Source organism: Microcaecilia unicolor, chromosome 5, assembly GCF_901765095.1.
Source record: "Microcaecilia unicolor chromosome 5, aMicUni1.1, whole genome shotgun sequence".
In the NCBI taxonomy this organism is placed as follows: domain Eukaryota; kingdom Metazoa; phylum Chordata; class Amphibia; order Gymnophiona; family Siphonopidae; genus Microcaecilia; species Microcaecilia unicolor.
Window position 1 is genome coordinate 95,019,325 of NC_044035.1, and position 17,244 is coordinate 95,036,568.

At 48.5% G+C, this 17,244-nt stretch overlaps 1 protein-coding gene across 2 annotated transcripts in view; it reads right to left on the bottom strand.

Annotated features, from left to right (window-relative positions):
• Positions 1 to 11,421, bottom strand: part of SLC16A9 (solute carrier family 16 member 9) — an 84,126-nt gene extending 72,705 nt beyond the window's left edge. The window contains exons 1-2 of one of the 2 annotated variants that reach the window (XM_030203108.1): positions 11,372 to 11,421; positions 4,933 to 5,174 (exon numbers count right to left, since the gene is read on the bottom strand). In XM_030203108.1, coding sequence (XP_030058968.1) covers positions 4,933 to 5,128 — 196 coding nt within the window. In that variant the 5' untranslated portion in view covers positions 5,129 to 5,174; positions 11,372 to 11,421. Of the gene's footprint in view, positions 1 to 4,932; positions 5,175 to 11,174; positions 11,255 to 11,371 lie in introns of those variants that run through there. The other variant, XM_030203107.1, reaches the window with a different exon arrangement.
• Between the last annotated feature and the right edge of the window lie 5,823 nt (positions 11,422 to 17,244).

Below are 17,244 nucleotides of genomic sequence, written 5' to 3' on the forward strand. Positions count from 1 at the left end.
GGTACGTGGCTTGGAGAAGCATGCCGAACCGACACGCCCAACGCCACATACCGACGGCTTCCTGACACAGGGGGCGAGATCCGGTGCCCCCCTGCTTGTTGACGTAATACATTGCAACCTGATTGTCTGTCCGAATTTGGATAATTTGGCAGGACAGCCGATCTCTGAAAGCCTTCAGTGCGTTCCAGATCGCTCGGAGCTCCAGGAGGTTGATCTGCAGATCCTTTTCCTGGAGGGACCACAGACCCTGGGTGTGAAGCCCATCGACATGGGCTCCCCACCCCAGGCGAGATGCATCCGTCGTCAGCACTTTCGTGGGCTGCGGAATTTGGAATGGACGTCCCAGGGTCAAATTGGTCCGTATGGTCCACCAGAGCAGTGAAGTGCGGCAACTGGTGGAGAGGCGGATGACATCCTCTAGATTCCCGGTGGCTTGGAACCACTGGGAAGCTAGGGTCCATTGAGCAGATCTCATGTGAAGACGAGCCATGGGAGTCACATGAACTGTGGAGGCCATATGACCCAGAAGTCTCAACATCTGCCGAGCTGTGATCTGCTGAGACGCTCTGGTCTGCGAAGCCAGGGCCAAGAGATTGGTGGCCCTCGCTTCGGGAAGGTAGGCCTGAGCCGTCTGGGAATTCAGCAGCGCTCCTATGAATTCCAGAGACTGAGTTGGCTGGAGATGGGACTTTGGGTAATTTATCACAAACCCCAGCAGCTCCAGAAGCTGAATAGTGCACTGCATGGACCGGAGGGCTCCTGCCTCCGAGGTGTTCTTGACCAGCCAATCGTCGAGATATGGGAACACGTGCATTCCCAGCTTGCGTAGGTAGGCCGCTACCACCACGAGGCACTTTGTAAACACTCGTGGGGCAGAGGCGAGCCCAAAGGGCAGCACACAATACTGAAAGTGCCGTGCGCCCAGGCGGAATCTGAGATACTGTCTGTGAGCTGGCAGTATCGGGATGTGAGTGTATGCGTCCTTTAAATCCAGGGAACATAGCCAATCGTTTTTCTGAATCATTGGCAGAAGGGTGCCCAAGGAAAGCATCCTGAACTTTTCTTTGACCAGGAATTTGTTCAGGCCTCTCAGGTCTAGGATGGGACGCATCCCCCCTGTTTTCTTTTCCACAAGGAAGTACCTGGAATAGAATCCCTGCCCTTCCTGCCCGGGTGGTACGGGCTCGACCGATTTGGCGCTGAGAAGGGCGGAGAGTTCCTCTGCAAGTACCTGCTTGTGATGGGAGCTGAAAGACTGAGCTCCCGGAGGACAATTTGGAGGCAGGGAGGCCAAATTCAGGGCGTATCCGCACCGCACTATTTGGAGAACCCACTGGTCGGAGGTTATGAGAGGCCACCTTTGGTGAAAAAATCTTAACCTCCCTCCGACCGGCAGATCGTCCGGTACGGACACTTGTAGGGCGGCTATGTTCCCGTGGATCCAGTCAAAAGCCCGTCCCCGGCTTTTGCTGTGGAGGCGCAGGGGGCTGCTTAGGCGCACGCTGTTGACGAGAACGAGCGCGCTGGGGCTGTCCCTGTGCCTGACGAGGCCTTCGGGCCGGCTGGTTGTACCTACGCTTCGCAAAAGAATAGGGTGCAGCCTGCCGAGCCCGGGAAAAACGCCCGCCCGCGGGGGCGGGTGCTGAAGGCGCCCGGTGGGAGAGCTTGTCGAGAGCGGTTTCCCCGCTGATGCAGTTGGTCAACCATCTGCTCGACCTTCTCGCCAAAAATATTATCCCCCCGGCAAGGGACGTCAGCCAGTCTCTGCTGGGTGCGGTTGTCCAGGTCAGAGGCACGCAGCCATGAGAGCCTGCGCATCACTATACCTTGGGCCGCAGCACGAGATGCCACGTCACAGGTGTCAAAAATCCCCCTGGACAGGAACTTTCTGCACGCCTTCAGCTGCCTGACCACCTCCTGATAAGGCCTGGACTGCTCCGGCGGGAGCTTATCGACCAGGTCCGCCAGCTGTTGCACATTGGTCCGCATGTGGATGCTCATATAGAGCAGGTAAGATTGGATGCGGGTCACGAGCATGGAGGATTGGTAGGCCTTCCTCCCAAATGAGTCCAGAGTGCGAGACTCCCGCCCCGGGGGCGCCGAGGCGGTATCCCTCGAACTCCGTGCCCTCTTGAGAGCAGAATCCACGACCGCTGAGTCATGGGGCAACTGGGGCCGCATGAGCTCTGGGTCAGAGTGGATCCTGTACTGGGACTCTGCTTTCTTGGGAATGGTGGGGTTAGTTAGTGGTCGCACCCAGTTCCGAAGCAGCGTCTCCTTCAGGACATTGTGCAGCGGTACCGTGGAGGACTCTCTAGGTGGTGATGGATAGTCGAGGACCTCGAGCATCTCGGCCCTCGGCTCTTCCACAGAGACCACGGGAAAGGGAATGCTTATAGACATATCCCGCACAAAGGAGGCAAAGGAGAGACTCTCAGGAGGTGAGAGCTTCCTCTCCGGTGACGGCGTGGGGTCCGAGGGAAGGCCCGTAGACTCCTCTGAGGAGAAATATCTCGGGTCCTCCTCTTCCCCCCACGAGTCCTCATCCTCGGTATCGGACATTAGCTCATGTAGCTGAGTCCGGTACCGGGCCCGGCTCGACGTCGAGGCACCAAGGTCTCGGTGTCGTCGAGCGGTGGACTCCCGCGCCGGCGGGGACGGAGCTCCCTCCATCGACGTCGACGGGGACTCCACCTGCGTGGCGGTCGAGACCGGCACCGCAAGCGGCGGCGGTGTCGACAGCCCCGGCGCCGGGCTAGAGCTCGCCGGCGCCACAGTCATCGGCACCTGGCGCATCAGCCCTTCCAGGATCCCCGGAAGGATGGCTCTGAGGCACTCGTCCAGGCCCGCTGCCGGGAAAGGCGGTGGGGCCGGTAAGGGTGTCGGTGCCAGAAGCTGCTGGGGGCCAGGAGACGGCACCGAGGTGCCGGAACCCCGACGCGTCGGTACCTCCACCACCGACGGAGATCTCTCCTCTCTGCGATGACGCTTCGGCGTCGACTCCTCTTCAGGGTGCACCGAGGGCTCCCGGTGACGGCGCTTCTTATCTTTTTTCCGGTGCACGTCACCGGTGCCGGAGGGCATGGAGGAGGAGGAGGTCGATCCCCCTCGGTCTCGAGGTACCGGGTCCGACAGGGTTCGGTCCCGTGGCTCACGAGTTGAGGGAGTGACCGGGGCCGACTGCCCACGCGGCCTCTCAACCCCACTCTCACCGGCGGACCGGCGGGCCAACGGGACCTGTTCTCCTGGGGTCGCTGCCATCGGTGCCGATGTCTCGGGCATCGATACCGGTACCGAAGAACCGGCCTTCGATACCGATGCTGTCGAGGTCGACGTCGAGGGGCCGGCGCAAGTTCCAAAAAGACGGTCCCGCAGAACTTGCCTCGCAACCTGAGTCCGTTTCCGGAGACCGAGACACAAAGCGCACGACTTGAGATTGTGCTCCGGCCCGAGGCACTGGAGGCACCAAGCGTGGGTGTCGGTCTGCGAGATCGGCCGGCCGCAGCGACCACACTTTTTAAATCCACTCGGGACCTTCGAGGACATCGACGGAAAAATCGCGTCGGCGAAGTCAAAGTCGGCAATGGTGGCTAAAATCACACCACGAAAAAATCAACCGACCGAGCGGCCACTAGGCCGCAACGTGGCGTCCCCGCTAGAAAGCGAGGGAAAAGGGGGAGCGCGTGCTCCACACGCGCAAAAAGAAATTTCTTTTTTTTTTTTTTTTTTTTTTTTTTTAAAACAATACAAACAAAAAACAGAGGGAACCGAACGGTCCAAGCGACGATCCGCGTAAACGCGGTCGAAAATCCGGCGGCTGAACAGAGAGAGAGGCAAACGCACCACTCTCTCAGTCGCGGGAAAAAAGTAACTGGCGGGAGCGGTCGCGCACGGGCGGGAAGGCGGCCGCGCATGCGCGGTGGGCGTGGCCTGCGTGCCGACCGTCCCGCGAAGCTTCTTCCGGTTGGTGGGGGCTGCCGCGGACGTCAACCCAGTCGTGAGAACAAGCAGCCTGCTTGTCCTCGGAGAACTATAGCTACATTAGGAGTCACTGCCTATGAAAAGGATCTAGATCTCATTGCTGATAATACGTTGAAACCCTCTGCTCAGTGTGCAGCAGTGGTTAAGAAAGCAAATAGAATGTTAGGAATTATTAGGAAAAGAAATGGAAAAACAAAAATGAGAATGTTATTAGGAGATACGATAGAGGTCTATAAAATACTGAGATGTAAAATTGCCTGTTCACTCTTTCAAAAATACTAGGACTAGGGGACATGCAATGAAGCTACTAAGTAGTAAATTTTAAAACAAACCAAAGAAAATATTTCTTCACTCAACATGTATTTAAACACTAGAATTCGTTGCTAGAGAATGTGGTAACAGCAGTTAGCAGATTTAAAAAAAAAAAAAAAGGTTTACATAATTTCCTAAAAGAAAAGTCCACAAGCCATTAATAAGATGGACTTGGGAAAACACACTGCTATAAGCAGCATAAATCTGTTTTACTGTTCAGGGATCCTGCCAGGTACTTGTGACCTGGATTAGCCATGGTTGGAAACAGGATACTGGGCTTGATAGACCTTTGATCTGTCTCAGTATGGCAACGCTTATGTTCTTATGTACTACTTTGCTATGTACGAGTTATAAAATATTTTGATAATGCAATAAAAATGTTAAATTCACAAAGAAAAGCTTTAGAGCAACAGGTAAGGACAGTGCTTAATGTTTACTTACAAAAACCTCGAGAGAACAATATTAGAGAACTAGATACGTGCAATGTCCAAAATCAATTGTTGCTTTCAGACACTGCACATGTCTAGTAAGCTAAAGCATTTTCCCTGTGCATCTGCATGAACATACAAGCAATATCAAACTGCACATGCCAATTAAAACTTTACACAACAAAGCACTTTATTCTTGTATAAGACTTACTGGCCAGCAGCCCAACTCCTGCCGCAAGTGATCCGACCCAGGCTGTCTTTCCTTTCCCTTCTTGAAAAACCTCCAACCACTGAAGATACAGGACTCCAACAGCTAATGGTGATCCGTAGGCCAAGAACAAAATAAAGAAGGAGACAGTGACGATGACCCAGCCCCATCCACCATCTGGTGGCTTTTGACATGCCATTTTTACAATGGCTTTGAAAGATATGTCCAATGAAGGCTGAAAGGATCTGTACAGAACAAAAATAAAGAACATTATTAGACACTATAGTGAGTATTAAGCTATGGTACACAAATAGCAGTAAACTAAAGCACTGGAAGAGCTCATGTTCTTGAGGGCAAGTGCAAGAATAATCCAAGATATGTTTCAGTGTAGCAAGCTATTTTATTAAACATATCATAATAATGCAATATGAACCATTCACAAGATGACAACACTATGGTGTTTATTTTAGAAGCATTCGTGTTTTAGATGTTTATAAACTGGCACTTAGATGTCCAAATTCTAATTTTACAAACCTAGGATATGAACATCTAAAATTGAAGAATGTGCCTCTGGCAAAGGAACGTGGTCTGGACATAACTTCTGTGGGCTACATATATAGACATTCATTCCCTATTGCAGAAGGGGGAAAGCATCCATGTCCATAAAGGTCAATGTCAGAAGTTAGATTTGCTACCTGGGACGTCCAGCCTCAGATGTTAAAGTGAGGTCTAATAGACCAGCATGCAGGTCCCTGGAGTAATGTAGTGGTCGGAGCAGTGAACTATGGAGTGGGGGACTCAGATCCCTATTTCCCCTCTACCTGTCACACTTGTGGTGGAAACTGTGACCCCTCTCAAAGTCACTAAAACCCTACTGTACCCACATATAGGTGCCCCCTTCACCCATTATGGCTATTGTAGTGGTGTAGTGGGTTTTGAACAGCTCAAGGAACAAGATAAGGGAGCAAAATTGAGATGTGTACCTGGAGCATTTTTATGAAGTGTACAGAAGTGCCCTCTAAGGTGCCCCATTGGTCTCCTGGGATGTCTGGGGGACCAGTCTACTAAATTTTCTGGCTCCTCCTACATACCAATGGCATGAATCTCTACGTTTTGCACTTATTTATTTGTTTTTTTCCGAAAATGGACAAAATCAAAACCTTATTCAAAACAGTATTTTTGAAAAAAAAAGATAAGACCTTCCCCCCCCCCCCCCTGAAAATGACCTTCTTTCCTATTCAGAGTTTGGACATTTTGTGCAAAACGTCGAAAGTCAGACTTAGACGTCATATCGAAAATACCCCTCCATGTATACTATGTCGAATGGTTTTTACTGGATTTCCGGGTTCTAATTAAAACATTTTTTTTTACTCTTGAGAACTGCTTAATATCCAGATGATATTCCATCAGTATTTTATCATTTGTTTGTACTTCTTAGTACATTTTTGAAATCTATTAGTTTGCCTCACTCCCTTTTCTGCCTGGAGGTCATCATCTGTCATTTCCAGGTTCTTTTTCTGTTCAGTGGTCATCATTATTCCAGCCCCCCCCCCCATCCTATGTCACTCCCTTGGACCTTCTGCCCTTGTTCTGCCCCAAAAACATGTGTGCATTGGATCGTTGGTTTTGTAGTTTCAGGATGTAAACTGTAGTTACAATTCTGAATGTTATTGTTCACTCCCTTACATGTAAGAGAAACAAGGGGAAGAGACTTCTAGGACCTTGTGAAGTGTTAATTCTCTTCCCTCCCCTCTGCCACTAAAGTTGGGATGAGGGGAAAAGCAATGCGAGAGGTGACCATTCTTGTAGGGAAGGAAAGGTGTAAGCAACGGGTGACAGCCTCATCCATCACTGACATAGGTAGGGATCTCTGCAAGACATTGCCTAGAGCCCTATCCCGCCTTTCAGGAGAAATGGCTACCAAGTACTTTATCTTCTATAGTATCCCTTCAGGGAACTGTGAGAGCGTTGTGAATTTGGTTGAATTTCCTCTATGTGAAACTATTCATATTAGAGGCCTGATTTGCCTTTCTTCATCGTGGAAACACAAGATATAAGCAAGGGAGTAGCTGAACTACTCTGTATTCCACCTCAGGAACAGGAGATGCTGCCACTGGAACCTTTGGGAACCTCGAGGCCTAGCCCTGCTCCAGGCCTACCAAAAGAGGAAAAGAAAAATTCCAGAATCTTTGGAACTGGGTTCACTGATCCGTAAGCTCTTGCTCCAAAGGTTTGACATCCCCTGACATGGCTAAAGTATTAGTAGTCCTCCTGCAGGGCTGCTGCAGAGTAGCACTGGCTGCCACTGAGTAGACTGTACTTTGAGTGCAGTCGTGGAGGACCCTGATTTTCTTGTCACCTGTGAGACAAAGAAACTGCTTAAACAATTTAAAAGATAGTAACTTTAAAGCAGCACACTTTCTCCAGTAAGAGGTACATAAGATCAATGTTGATGGTACATCTTGGTTTGAAAAAGGTTTGGACAAGTTTCGGGAGAAGAGAGATGTTAACAGTTAGCCATATAGAGGTGAGGATAATCATTTCTTACTTCTGCAAGAGAGCAACAGGGAAGAGATCTCCCCCTCCGTGGGTATTTCCAAGTGGAGAAGTAGCCTAATGATTAGTGCAATGGGCTGAGAACCAGGGGAGCTAAGTTTGATTCCCACTGTGACTCCTTGTGACCCTGGATGTCACTTCAAGGTTCAAGATTGCACTTATTTGATTAACTGCCTAAGGAAAAGCGGTTTACATATAAAATAAATATAAAATACTAATAAAAATACAGATAAAATGGACCTTCCATTGCTCCAGTTAAACATGTCTTAAAGAGTATAAGGACAAACAATCTAGAAAAGAGGCACACTTAAGGACCAAACACACATACATCCTTGAATAGAAATGGGGAGAAAAACAGACTGCCCAGATCTGATTCTACAAAACGCACAATATTATGTTAATCTCAATTAAAAATAAAAAATGTTCTAAACTTTGAGGCAAGTTTTACACTCTATACTGGGCCTGTACCTGTATTTTCAAGGGGAAACCCCATATGAAGATCTGTCTGGCAGAGGGACAGGGGGGGGGGGGGGGGGGGGTTGATGCAGAAAGCTACCACAGCCAGCAGTGTGCGGTTAATAATGGTCACTGTATGTGAAAAAGGTTCCTGTGCTGAAGTTTATTCCCATAGTAGACATCAGTGCATAGCATACTAAAATGTATGATAAAGAGCCTATTAATTAAGCGGTGCACTGCTGTTTGCTGAGGTCTACTCTGGGGGCACTACACCAGAAACCTACTGACAGGTCTGAAGTGGCATAGAGAGCCCCAGTGGTCTGCATCAACCCCAATCTCCCTCCCCCTGCTGACCCAACCATACCCACTCCCCCTCCCCGATATAAGAAAAGAACATGCCCTGGTGTCTAGTGCACCCCCTACCTGACCCCCCCGACTTACTAAAAATCAACATGTCCCTGATGTGTCCAGTGCACGCCCACATCTCCTACCCAACCCCTTTATCCCCTAACTTACTTAATATAAATGTCCCTGGCACCTCCCCCACACTCCCTGAGGCATATCTTAAAATAAGCAGGAGAAATGCCCACTCACTCCTGCCTCCAGTACTGTGTTGAAAAATGGCAGCAGCCAGTACTGCATGTTGCTTCCTGGGAAACAGTGGGCAGGGTCAGTCTGCCATATAAAGGAATTTTTCCCTTGTTTGGTAGTCTCCACCCATCTACCAAATAAGAAAAAAAAAAATCCCTTATATCAGTGGTTTTCAAGCCAGTTGGATTTTCAGGGTATCCACAATGAATATGCATGAGGTGTATCAGCATGCAGTTCCTCCACTGGATGTAAATATCTATCATGCATATTCATTGTGGATATCCTGAAAACCCAACTGGCCAGGTGGTCCCTGAAGACTGGATTGAAAACCACTGCCTTATATGGCGGCCTGCCCCTTTCCGGTCCATCCGCACAGGGATGGGCACCTCCATTTTTCAACATATACACACAATCATTCTGCTGTCACCTCCTCCTCCTCCCAGGCTTACTCCACCAGCTCAACCTTTACAGAAATTCTGTAGCTGCAGAAGGTGAGATACAAAGGTTTGAAAATATTTTTATATTTAGGTTCCTTTTTCTAGTCTTTTATTTAGATTTATTTTCAATTCTCTAGCCTTTTTTTATTAATTCATCTTTCTTTTTTACAGGTTTCTAATTTTTTTTTCTTGTGTTACCCATTTTATTCTTTCAGCATTTGCGATTATTTCATCCAGTTCTCTTTTTTTTCCTTGTTTCCCTTTATCCCACCTATTCTCTTCCATTTTCCTGTTACTCCCCTTCTGATCTCACCCCCCCCCCTTGTTCTGTGCTTCCCTACTCCATAATTCCTTCACCCTTTCTTCCCTCCTAATCTCCAACTGTGCCCCTTTCCACTCATCTCCTCACCCTTCTCTCAGCTTTCCTTCCTTCCCCCACCTCTCCTCTTGCCCTTTTCCTTTATCTTCCCCTCCCTATATCTTTCATTCCCCTTCTCAGACCCTCCCCTCTGATCTCTCCCATCTACCCTCTAGAATATTTTCTCTCCCTCCCTCCTCCCAGCAAACACTTCCTTCTCAATGCTTACTCTCTCTCTCTCTCTCATCCTCCAACCCCTGCTGGCATTGGTGCCACCTCTGAGTTCAGCACTCCTTCATTGTATCCAGGATGGGTAATTTGTTTTGTGTTTAACACATCCAATCATTTTGAAAAGTTGGCACTTATGCGTCTTGACACTTCTCTACTCCTCTGCCCTCCAGGCCCTCCTCTCTTCCCTCCTTCCTACCTGGCACACACTCACTCTCTCCATCGCCACTGTGTGAAGTAACACAAACCCCAGCACATGGGCACTCAAAAGTTTATCATACTATACCAGCTCCAAATCCAAAAACTCAAACTGCACCAATCCTACACATATGAAAACTCAGCACTGAATCTATTCTAGAACACTGGTAGAACTCCAGTGAACAACAAAAATGCCAAGTTACCCAAGTCCAAGATGGAACTTTTGAGACCATCCTGGATTTTTGACCGCCCATCCTGGTGCACTATGGGATTTGCAGCACTGATTTCAATGGGCAGGATCAATACTAGTATCAAACATTGCTTTGGGACATAAGTTCAAAATCAGGACTCTCCTACAATCTTCAACCTGGAACTAGGTAACCCGGGATTTCTGGAACAAACTGGACTGCTACAGAAACTACATTGTAGCAATCCTTCACCTTGGTTACACACAGAAAACAAAGCACCACCTAGTAAAGAATAACATACTGTAAATTAAGAAACAATGAACACAAAATATGAAACGGAAAACTCAAGCACCCTGCCACTGTAAGCTGTGCAACACTGAAAAAAAGAAACAGAAATGACAGATCCCACTCCTTCTAACACCATCTGCCATATCTTGTCCCCCTGCTAACATGATCCAGCACCTACTGTCCTGCCCCCTACCTCTACATGCACCAGCATCTTCACCCTCCCTGTAGTCTATTATTTTCCCTCTCCTTTCCTCCACCCTCCTTCCTACTACTACTCTCCGATGGTCCAGAATAACCCCCCTTCTAGCACTGCCCCCCCCCCCAACAACAACATAGTCCAGCACCTTTCATCTCCTCCTGCCTCCAGTTTCTCTTCTCAACCTCCCCTTTCCCTAAAATCTTTCCCCCATGATGTACGTGTACCATCAACAGCCAAAAACAACAACAAACTACCTCCAAGTAATCCGTATATCTCTGCCGGGACCCGCCCCTTCTGACGCACACATCACGTCACGTTACATTGCCCATGGATGGTGGGAATAGGAATCGGCCGGGCTGCCGGCTCGGGAAAGACTGGTATGCTATGTAGTTTCGTGAGAAGATTTCAGTTACTTTGCTGTCCCATTGTTATTATTGATGTCTACACAGTATGGAAGCGTAAGGGGAGGGGAGCCTTGAAGGATGGTGGTGGGTGGACCGCGGGGGAAGGAACAACCCAGACGCGGCACGGAGATGAAGTCCATCTATGCCCTGTAGCGTTTGCAGGAGTAGTGCACCCCCTACCCCCGTGCTGGCTGGTCATCAAGCAGTCAAGTAAAGGCTAAGCTCGCGCCTAGTACCTATGTTTAATATATACCGGCAGATGCTGAGCCGGGCTACACGTCCCGATGTAAACGGTGGTGAGAAAATAAAGAACAAGCACGTGCTTGGTCTTTATTTTCTCACCGCCGGTTAGACCGGGACGTGTAGCCCGGCTCGGCATCTGCCGGCCGCTTCCCAGCTTCACCTCCCATCCGATGCCGGAGATGGAGCTGCGCTTCCCCTTACCCTCCCCGCTAGCAGTACGAGAACTTTCTCGCCGCGCGTCGCACACAGCAAAGAAAGGCAAGTGAGCGCTTGGGGAAGCTCTGCTGAGGATTTACCTGAAGAGGTGATGGTGATGTCTACTCTCTTTTTAAACGCGTCCCGGGCTGTGGATGGCCACGCGCTTTTGCTGTTCTCAATATTATAGAGGGCTCCAGTTATTCAGTAATTGGTTGCGGATCGCTGCGCGCGCCGCTTCTCGCCCTTCCTCTCTCTCTCTCCGATTTCTAATCGAGCTCGCTGCTGCAGTGCATTGCAGGGGAAGGGAGGGGGTACTGTTTATTTTGGCCTCTTCCTCGCGCTCTCGGTTTTTTCTGCCGTCAGTCCAGTCTAAACCGGTTAACAGCCTGTTCTGTTTCTGAAAAAAAGGAAGGGGAAAGCAAAAAGCAGGCAGTGAGGGCGCTCCTGCAGCTGCCAGTGCCACCTCGGGTCACACGCTCTCTCTCACACCGGCAGGAAAAGAGCCAAGTAACAGGGAACGCCAAGCTGGCAGCTTGGATATCTGCCCTCTTTTGCATCTCCTTCTATAAAGTTTATTAGCACTTTCCTTTCAACAAATATGAATTGGCAAGTAATAATTGCATTGCTGAATTGGTTCACTGATTTCACCTTTGGTGAATACTCTTCTCGGCTTGCTGGGTAGCCCTTGAGACCGAGTGAAAGGTAGATCCTCTTCATTCCACCTTAAAATAAGCTTTTACGGGGCCCGGCGCAGCAGCTGTTGTGTAGCCTGGGGAGACGAGCGTACCTGTGAACGTATAGAGCTCCTTCCCTGGTACAGGGCAACGTTAGGGGGTAGCAAACAGGGGCAATTGCCCTGGACCTTCATGTTACAAGTGGCCCCGAGTTTGGCTTAAGCTAAGAAAGCCTGTAGATTTATAATGCCACCCTAGCTCCCAGTCTGATTTCCATTAGTAGGAGCATGGGGCAGAGCAACTAAGGCAGCTTGACATAGCTCTCTCGGGAAGCTGCAGCTTTATGTTCAGGGCCGAGCCATGGTGCAATGACAGCTGCGGAGGGAGGTTTAATCGTGCCATTCTGCTTGTGTTAGTGGCAGTCAAGGAGGTTAATTAAGAACAGGAGACGCTACGAAGCTATCAAGCCCATTATGCGTTGAAGCCAGTAGGCGGAGATTGCCACCACACTGGTTCACCCAAAACAATAGCAAACGCCATTGAAAACAATAGCAAAATATTATTAAAATAACGGGCTGCCCATACGTTGTCCATCTCTAAAAAGTCAAAAGCTGTTCCAGTTGGATAGTCAGTTCCTTAAAAGGTGGAGGACAACATTTTTTTAACTTATTTGAAAGCTTCCCATATGTAGATATTCAATTTTTATTTCATGATATTTATATTACAAAAAATGTTTTAAAATTATTGTATGTGGTAGAAACGGCACTAATCAGGCTGTATTTTGTGCTCATTTTTCTACATTGTTCTATACAATACATGGACAGATTTTAGTGAGGATATCCTGTTTATTGATGGGTTCATCTTAACTGTTGAAATCTGCTTTGGAAAGCCCTGGTGTTGTAAAGATTGGAAGTAAAATTAAACTCTCCTTTCATTGGGGCATATGGAATCCATCTTCTCATCCCTTCAGTACAAATGGATTATTCTGTTTTGAGCTTCTTTCAAGGACAAAGTGGTTTTCATAAGTCAAAATAATAAAAATATCTTCTTTCATGCAGATCTCTCATTTGTTTAAACTTAACTAAATGGCCTATAAGTCCCTAATGCAGTCCATTGGTTTTCTTGTATTTTTGTCCTTTTGATGACTTGTGCCAAAACTGGAAATACGTTGAGACAGAATAATAGAATTCAGTAACATCCAAAACTTATTTTTTTATGTTTTCAATCATCTTTATTCAAAGCACAACGTGTTGGTTGATAAGCTTCATATAGAACAAGAAAAGAAACAGTAAACAGTCCAAGGTGGTACAATAAAACTTTTACAGGGAACATACCCCAAGAACCCTTCCCCCTCCCATACTCCCCTCCCCCCTTATAAGCCCACCCAACTGTTTCCACCCACAAAAATAACACAACAGATGTACAGATCAGTAGGACCCAAAGCATTACAAAACAAGTAAAGTCATAAACAACACTGTTTTACCAAATTGTTTAACCACACTTAGGTTTTGCCTTTGGATTTAACAAGCAATATCATGTGCATGTGAAGTCTAGGTAAACTAGTTTAAATAATCTATGTTTAAGGCATATGCCCTAACAGGGGGATGATCAGAAGCATACGCTGGCGCTAGAGACTGTTAGCGCCAGCGTTTGCTAATGCCCCATGATCAGAGCCCTCGAATGCGTTGTTTCACGCGCTCGAGGGCTCTGATCATGGGGCGTTAGCAAATGCATGCTAAACAGGGCTAAACATATTCATCCCCAATGATCAGCAGCCAGCGCGCCAAAGATTGGGTTGCTGGCCATGGCAAACCCTACGCCAGCTCCGATCTGGGTTAGGGTTTGTAGATCATAGGGGAGGAATGGTGAGCCATGTCCAGCATGCATTTGCATGCTGGCAGGCCCCCATTCCCCCAACAGCAAACCTGTCAGCAACAGGGGGCTGGAGGTCTGGCAGACCTCCGGTTCCCCCCCCCCCCCGATGATCCCCTCCCCCTAGGTTCAGGGAGGGCTGAAGATCTGGTGAGTCCAGCCCCATAACTCCCTAGTGGCCTAGTAGGCAACCAACCAACACCCCCCCCCCCCCCCCCCGCGACAATCCTCCCCAAGGTTCAGGGAGGGCTGGAGATCCGGTGAGTCTCCAGCCCCCCCGTAGTGTCCCTGGTGGTCCAGTCCCCCCTACCTTGTGTGTTGGAGGAGGGAGGGTAGCCTGCCTCTCTCCTCTTTCTGCGACGCCTCTAAATGGCGGCGCCCAGCCCTGCCCTGCCCTGCGTATCCTGGGATGTGCTGGGTGGGGCTATACACCATATAAGGGAGAAACTCCCTTATATGGTGTATAGCCCCGCCCAGAGCATCCCAGGATACACTGGGCAGGGCTGGGCATCGCAGGAAGAGGAGGGAGGCAGGCTACCCTCCCTCCTCCAACACACAAGGTAGGGGGGGCTGGAGACCCACCGGATCTCCAGCCCTCCCTGAACCTGTCAAACAAGTACATGCTCAAGCACAATTCTCCCGCACTTCTACCCCATGATCAGAGATAATTGTGTGCTTAAATTTGTATGCAATTATCTCAAGCACACAATTATCTCTGATCATAGGTCTAATAATGCCCCACGCTGTTCCAGCACTATTTTTGGAGCGCTGTTTGGAACAGCATGGGGTTTTTGATCATCTGTCTGTAAATGCGTAATACTTGGTAGCAATAATGAAACAGTGATGGAATATTCACATAGCAGGCATCCAACAGATTTAATTTCCATTGAAAAAAAATTAACTTGTATGAACTTGGTGGCTAATACTGTGCTGCTTGCTATTTTTTGGTGGTGTATTGTTTGCCTGCATAATAAAAATCGCACTTGCAAATATTTTTCTGCCACAGCTTTAATTAACAAAAGCACATGATTTCCTACTGGATCACATTCATACATGTGACTTGACAAAACAGAGAAGATTGTTCTTTTGGAGAAGCTTCTTAACACAGACTGTACTATTTCAAAACAAGAAACTTGACTTTAGTGCATCTCTTTCACAGTAGCTGGCTGCAGAGCTTCACTAGTTGGCCAGTAAGAAGCTCGAGTGCAGAAAATATCTGACTAGGGGTGCCTACAACTCTTTTGACATAGTGTCCAGACTCTCTGACATAGGTGTAGGGATCAGAAGCGGGGGTGCAGGGGGAACGTAGATCAGACTTCCAATGGCGCCGGCACATATTTTAAAAGTGACAGATCGCGTCAAAATAAGGCACTGGCGCTGTTGGAAGTCCATTTGGGGGAGTGGCTGCACCCCTGGCGACCCACCTAGCTACACCTCTGGTAGGGATGCATAAACTCTCATGGCTGCATGTCTCTGACCTAGAACCAGCAGTGCAGGAGAGGTTGGCAGATATTTCTTGTCGAGGTGACAACTTATTTGGAAATAAGGTGGAAGAGGTCACCAACCTCATAAGCATACAGAAACCATCCAAATTCTCTTATAAACCTCCAACTGCATCATCTTCACTGAGGTTTTCGAGTGGGCCTAGAAGGCAAACCTACTACTTTCAAAGGTGTAGGTTCCTGCCACCTTCCCAATCTGCCCAGCAACCCCAGGCCCAGCACTCTCGGCTTCGCCAAATCCATCCTCAGAAACCCCAGTCAAAGCAAGGGATGAGCTTTTGACTGGCTACAAGAGAGCACAACTTCCCTCAAAGTAACTGTCCCAGATGGCCTAATAAGAGGGAGGCTGAATTTTTATCATCACAGGTGGCCCTTTGTAACCTCCGACCGGAGGGTTTTTCAAATAGTCTGTTTTGGTTACGCCCTCCATTGGTGTCAAAGACCATCAAATTGCCCACAGAGAGCATCCTCACTCAGCTGTCAGTACCCTTCTACAGGCCAAGGCAGACAAACCCGTGCGATCGGAAGAAGGGAAGGGATTCTATTCCAGGTACTTGTGCACAAGAAAACAGGGGGATTTTGTCCCATACTAGACCTAAGGGCCCTGAACAAATTTTTGGTCAAAGAAAAGGTCAGGATAATTTCCCTTGGCACCCTTTGCCCCTTGATTCAGGAAAATGGCTGTGCTCTCTGGACTTAAAGGATGGCTATACCCACATTTCAATTCTTACAAGTCATAGGCAGTATCTCGGATTTTGAATAGGAAAACACAATTATCATATCAAGTACTGCCATTTGGCCTCATGTCAGCTCCCAGGATATTCACCAAATGTCTAGTGGTAGTAGTGCCATATCTACACAGACTGGGAGTGTATATGTTTCCCTAACTGGCAATTGGCTGCTCAAGAACACATCACAGGAGGGGACGACAGTCATTACTCCTAACTATTCAAATATTAGAGTAGTTTATTCAACTCTAATAACTCTTTAAGTCCTACCTTCTCCCAGCTCAGTGATTGGACTACATAGGAGCTCTGCTAGATACATTGCAGGCTCGGGCTTTTCTTTCACAAGCAAGAGCAGAGACCTTATTGACACCTTACAAGTCTGAAGCAGTTCATGGCTCGGCAAATGTGGAGACTGATGGTCCACATGGCCTCAACAGTGCATGTCAATCCCATAGCACGTTTGTACTTGAGACAAACCCAGTGGACTGTAGCTTCCCAGTGGTCTCAGGCGACTGGTAACCTAGTGGATGTCATACAAATTCCTCCAGAGTTTACTCATGCCTTTGACTGGGGGACTACCATTCCAAATTCCACCTCTTCAGAAGGTGCTGACAATGGATGCATCGAGCCTGGGAAGGGGAGCTCATGCAGGTGGGCCCCATACCCAGGGTACTTGGTCAGCTCAGGAAACAGATCTCCATATCAATCTCATTGAGCTCAGGCCTATGTGGAACGCTCTAAAGGCTTTCAAAGATCAGCTGCAAAACCAAACTATTCTCATCCAAATGGACAACCAGGTTGCAATGTTTTATGTAAACAAGCAGGGGAGGTAGGGGATCCTACCCCTTGTGTCAGGAAGTAGTGGGGATGTGGCAGTAGGCCCTCCTTCATGGGATGGACTTCCAAGCCACATATCTCCCAGGAAAGGACAACTGTCTGGCGGACATACTGGAGCAGGGTTTTGCAACCTTTAAATATGGGAGTAGCTCGCAAGCTCTTCCAAGAGTGGGGCACCCCCCCTGTGGATTTCATTTTTTGCGACTTATCTTAACAAGGTCCCCCCCAATTCTGTTCCAGGCTCAGACTGCACTGCAGACTAGCCTTTCTCCTACATTGGGGAGAGGGACCTCTGTATGCATATCCTCCAATACTTCTCATAGAGAAGACATCCCAGAAACTCGAGCAAGATCAGGGA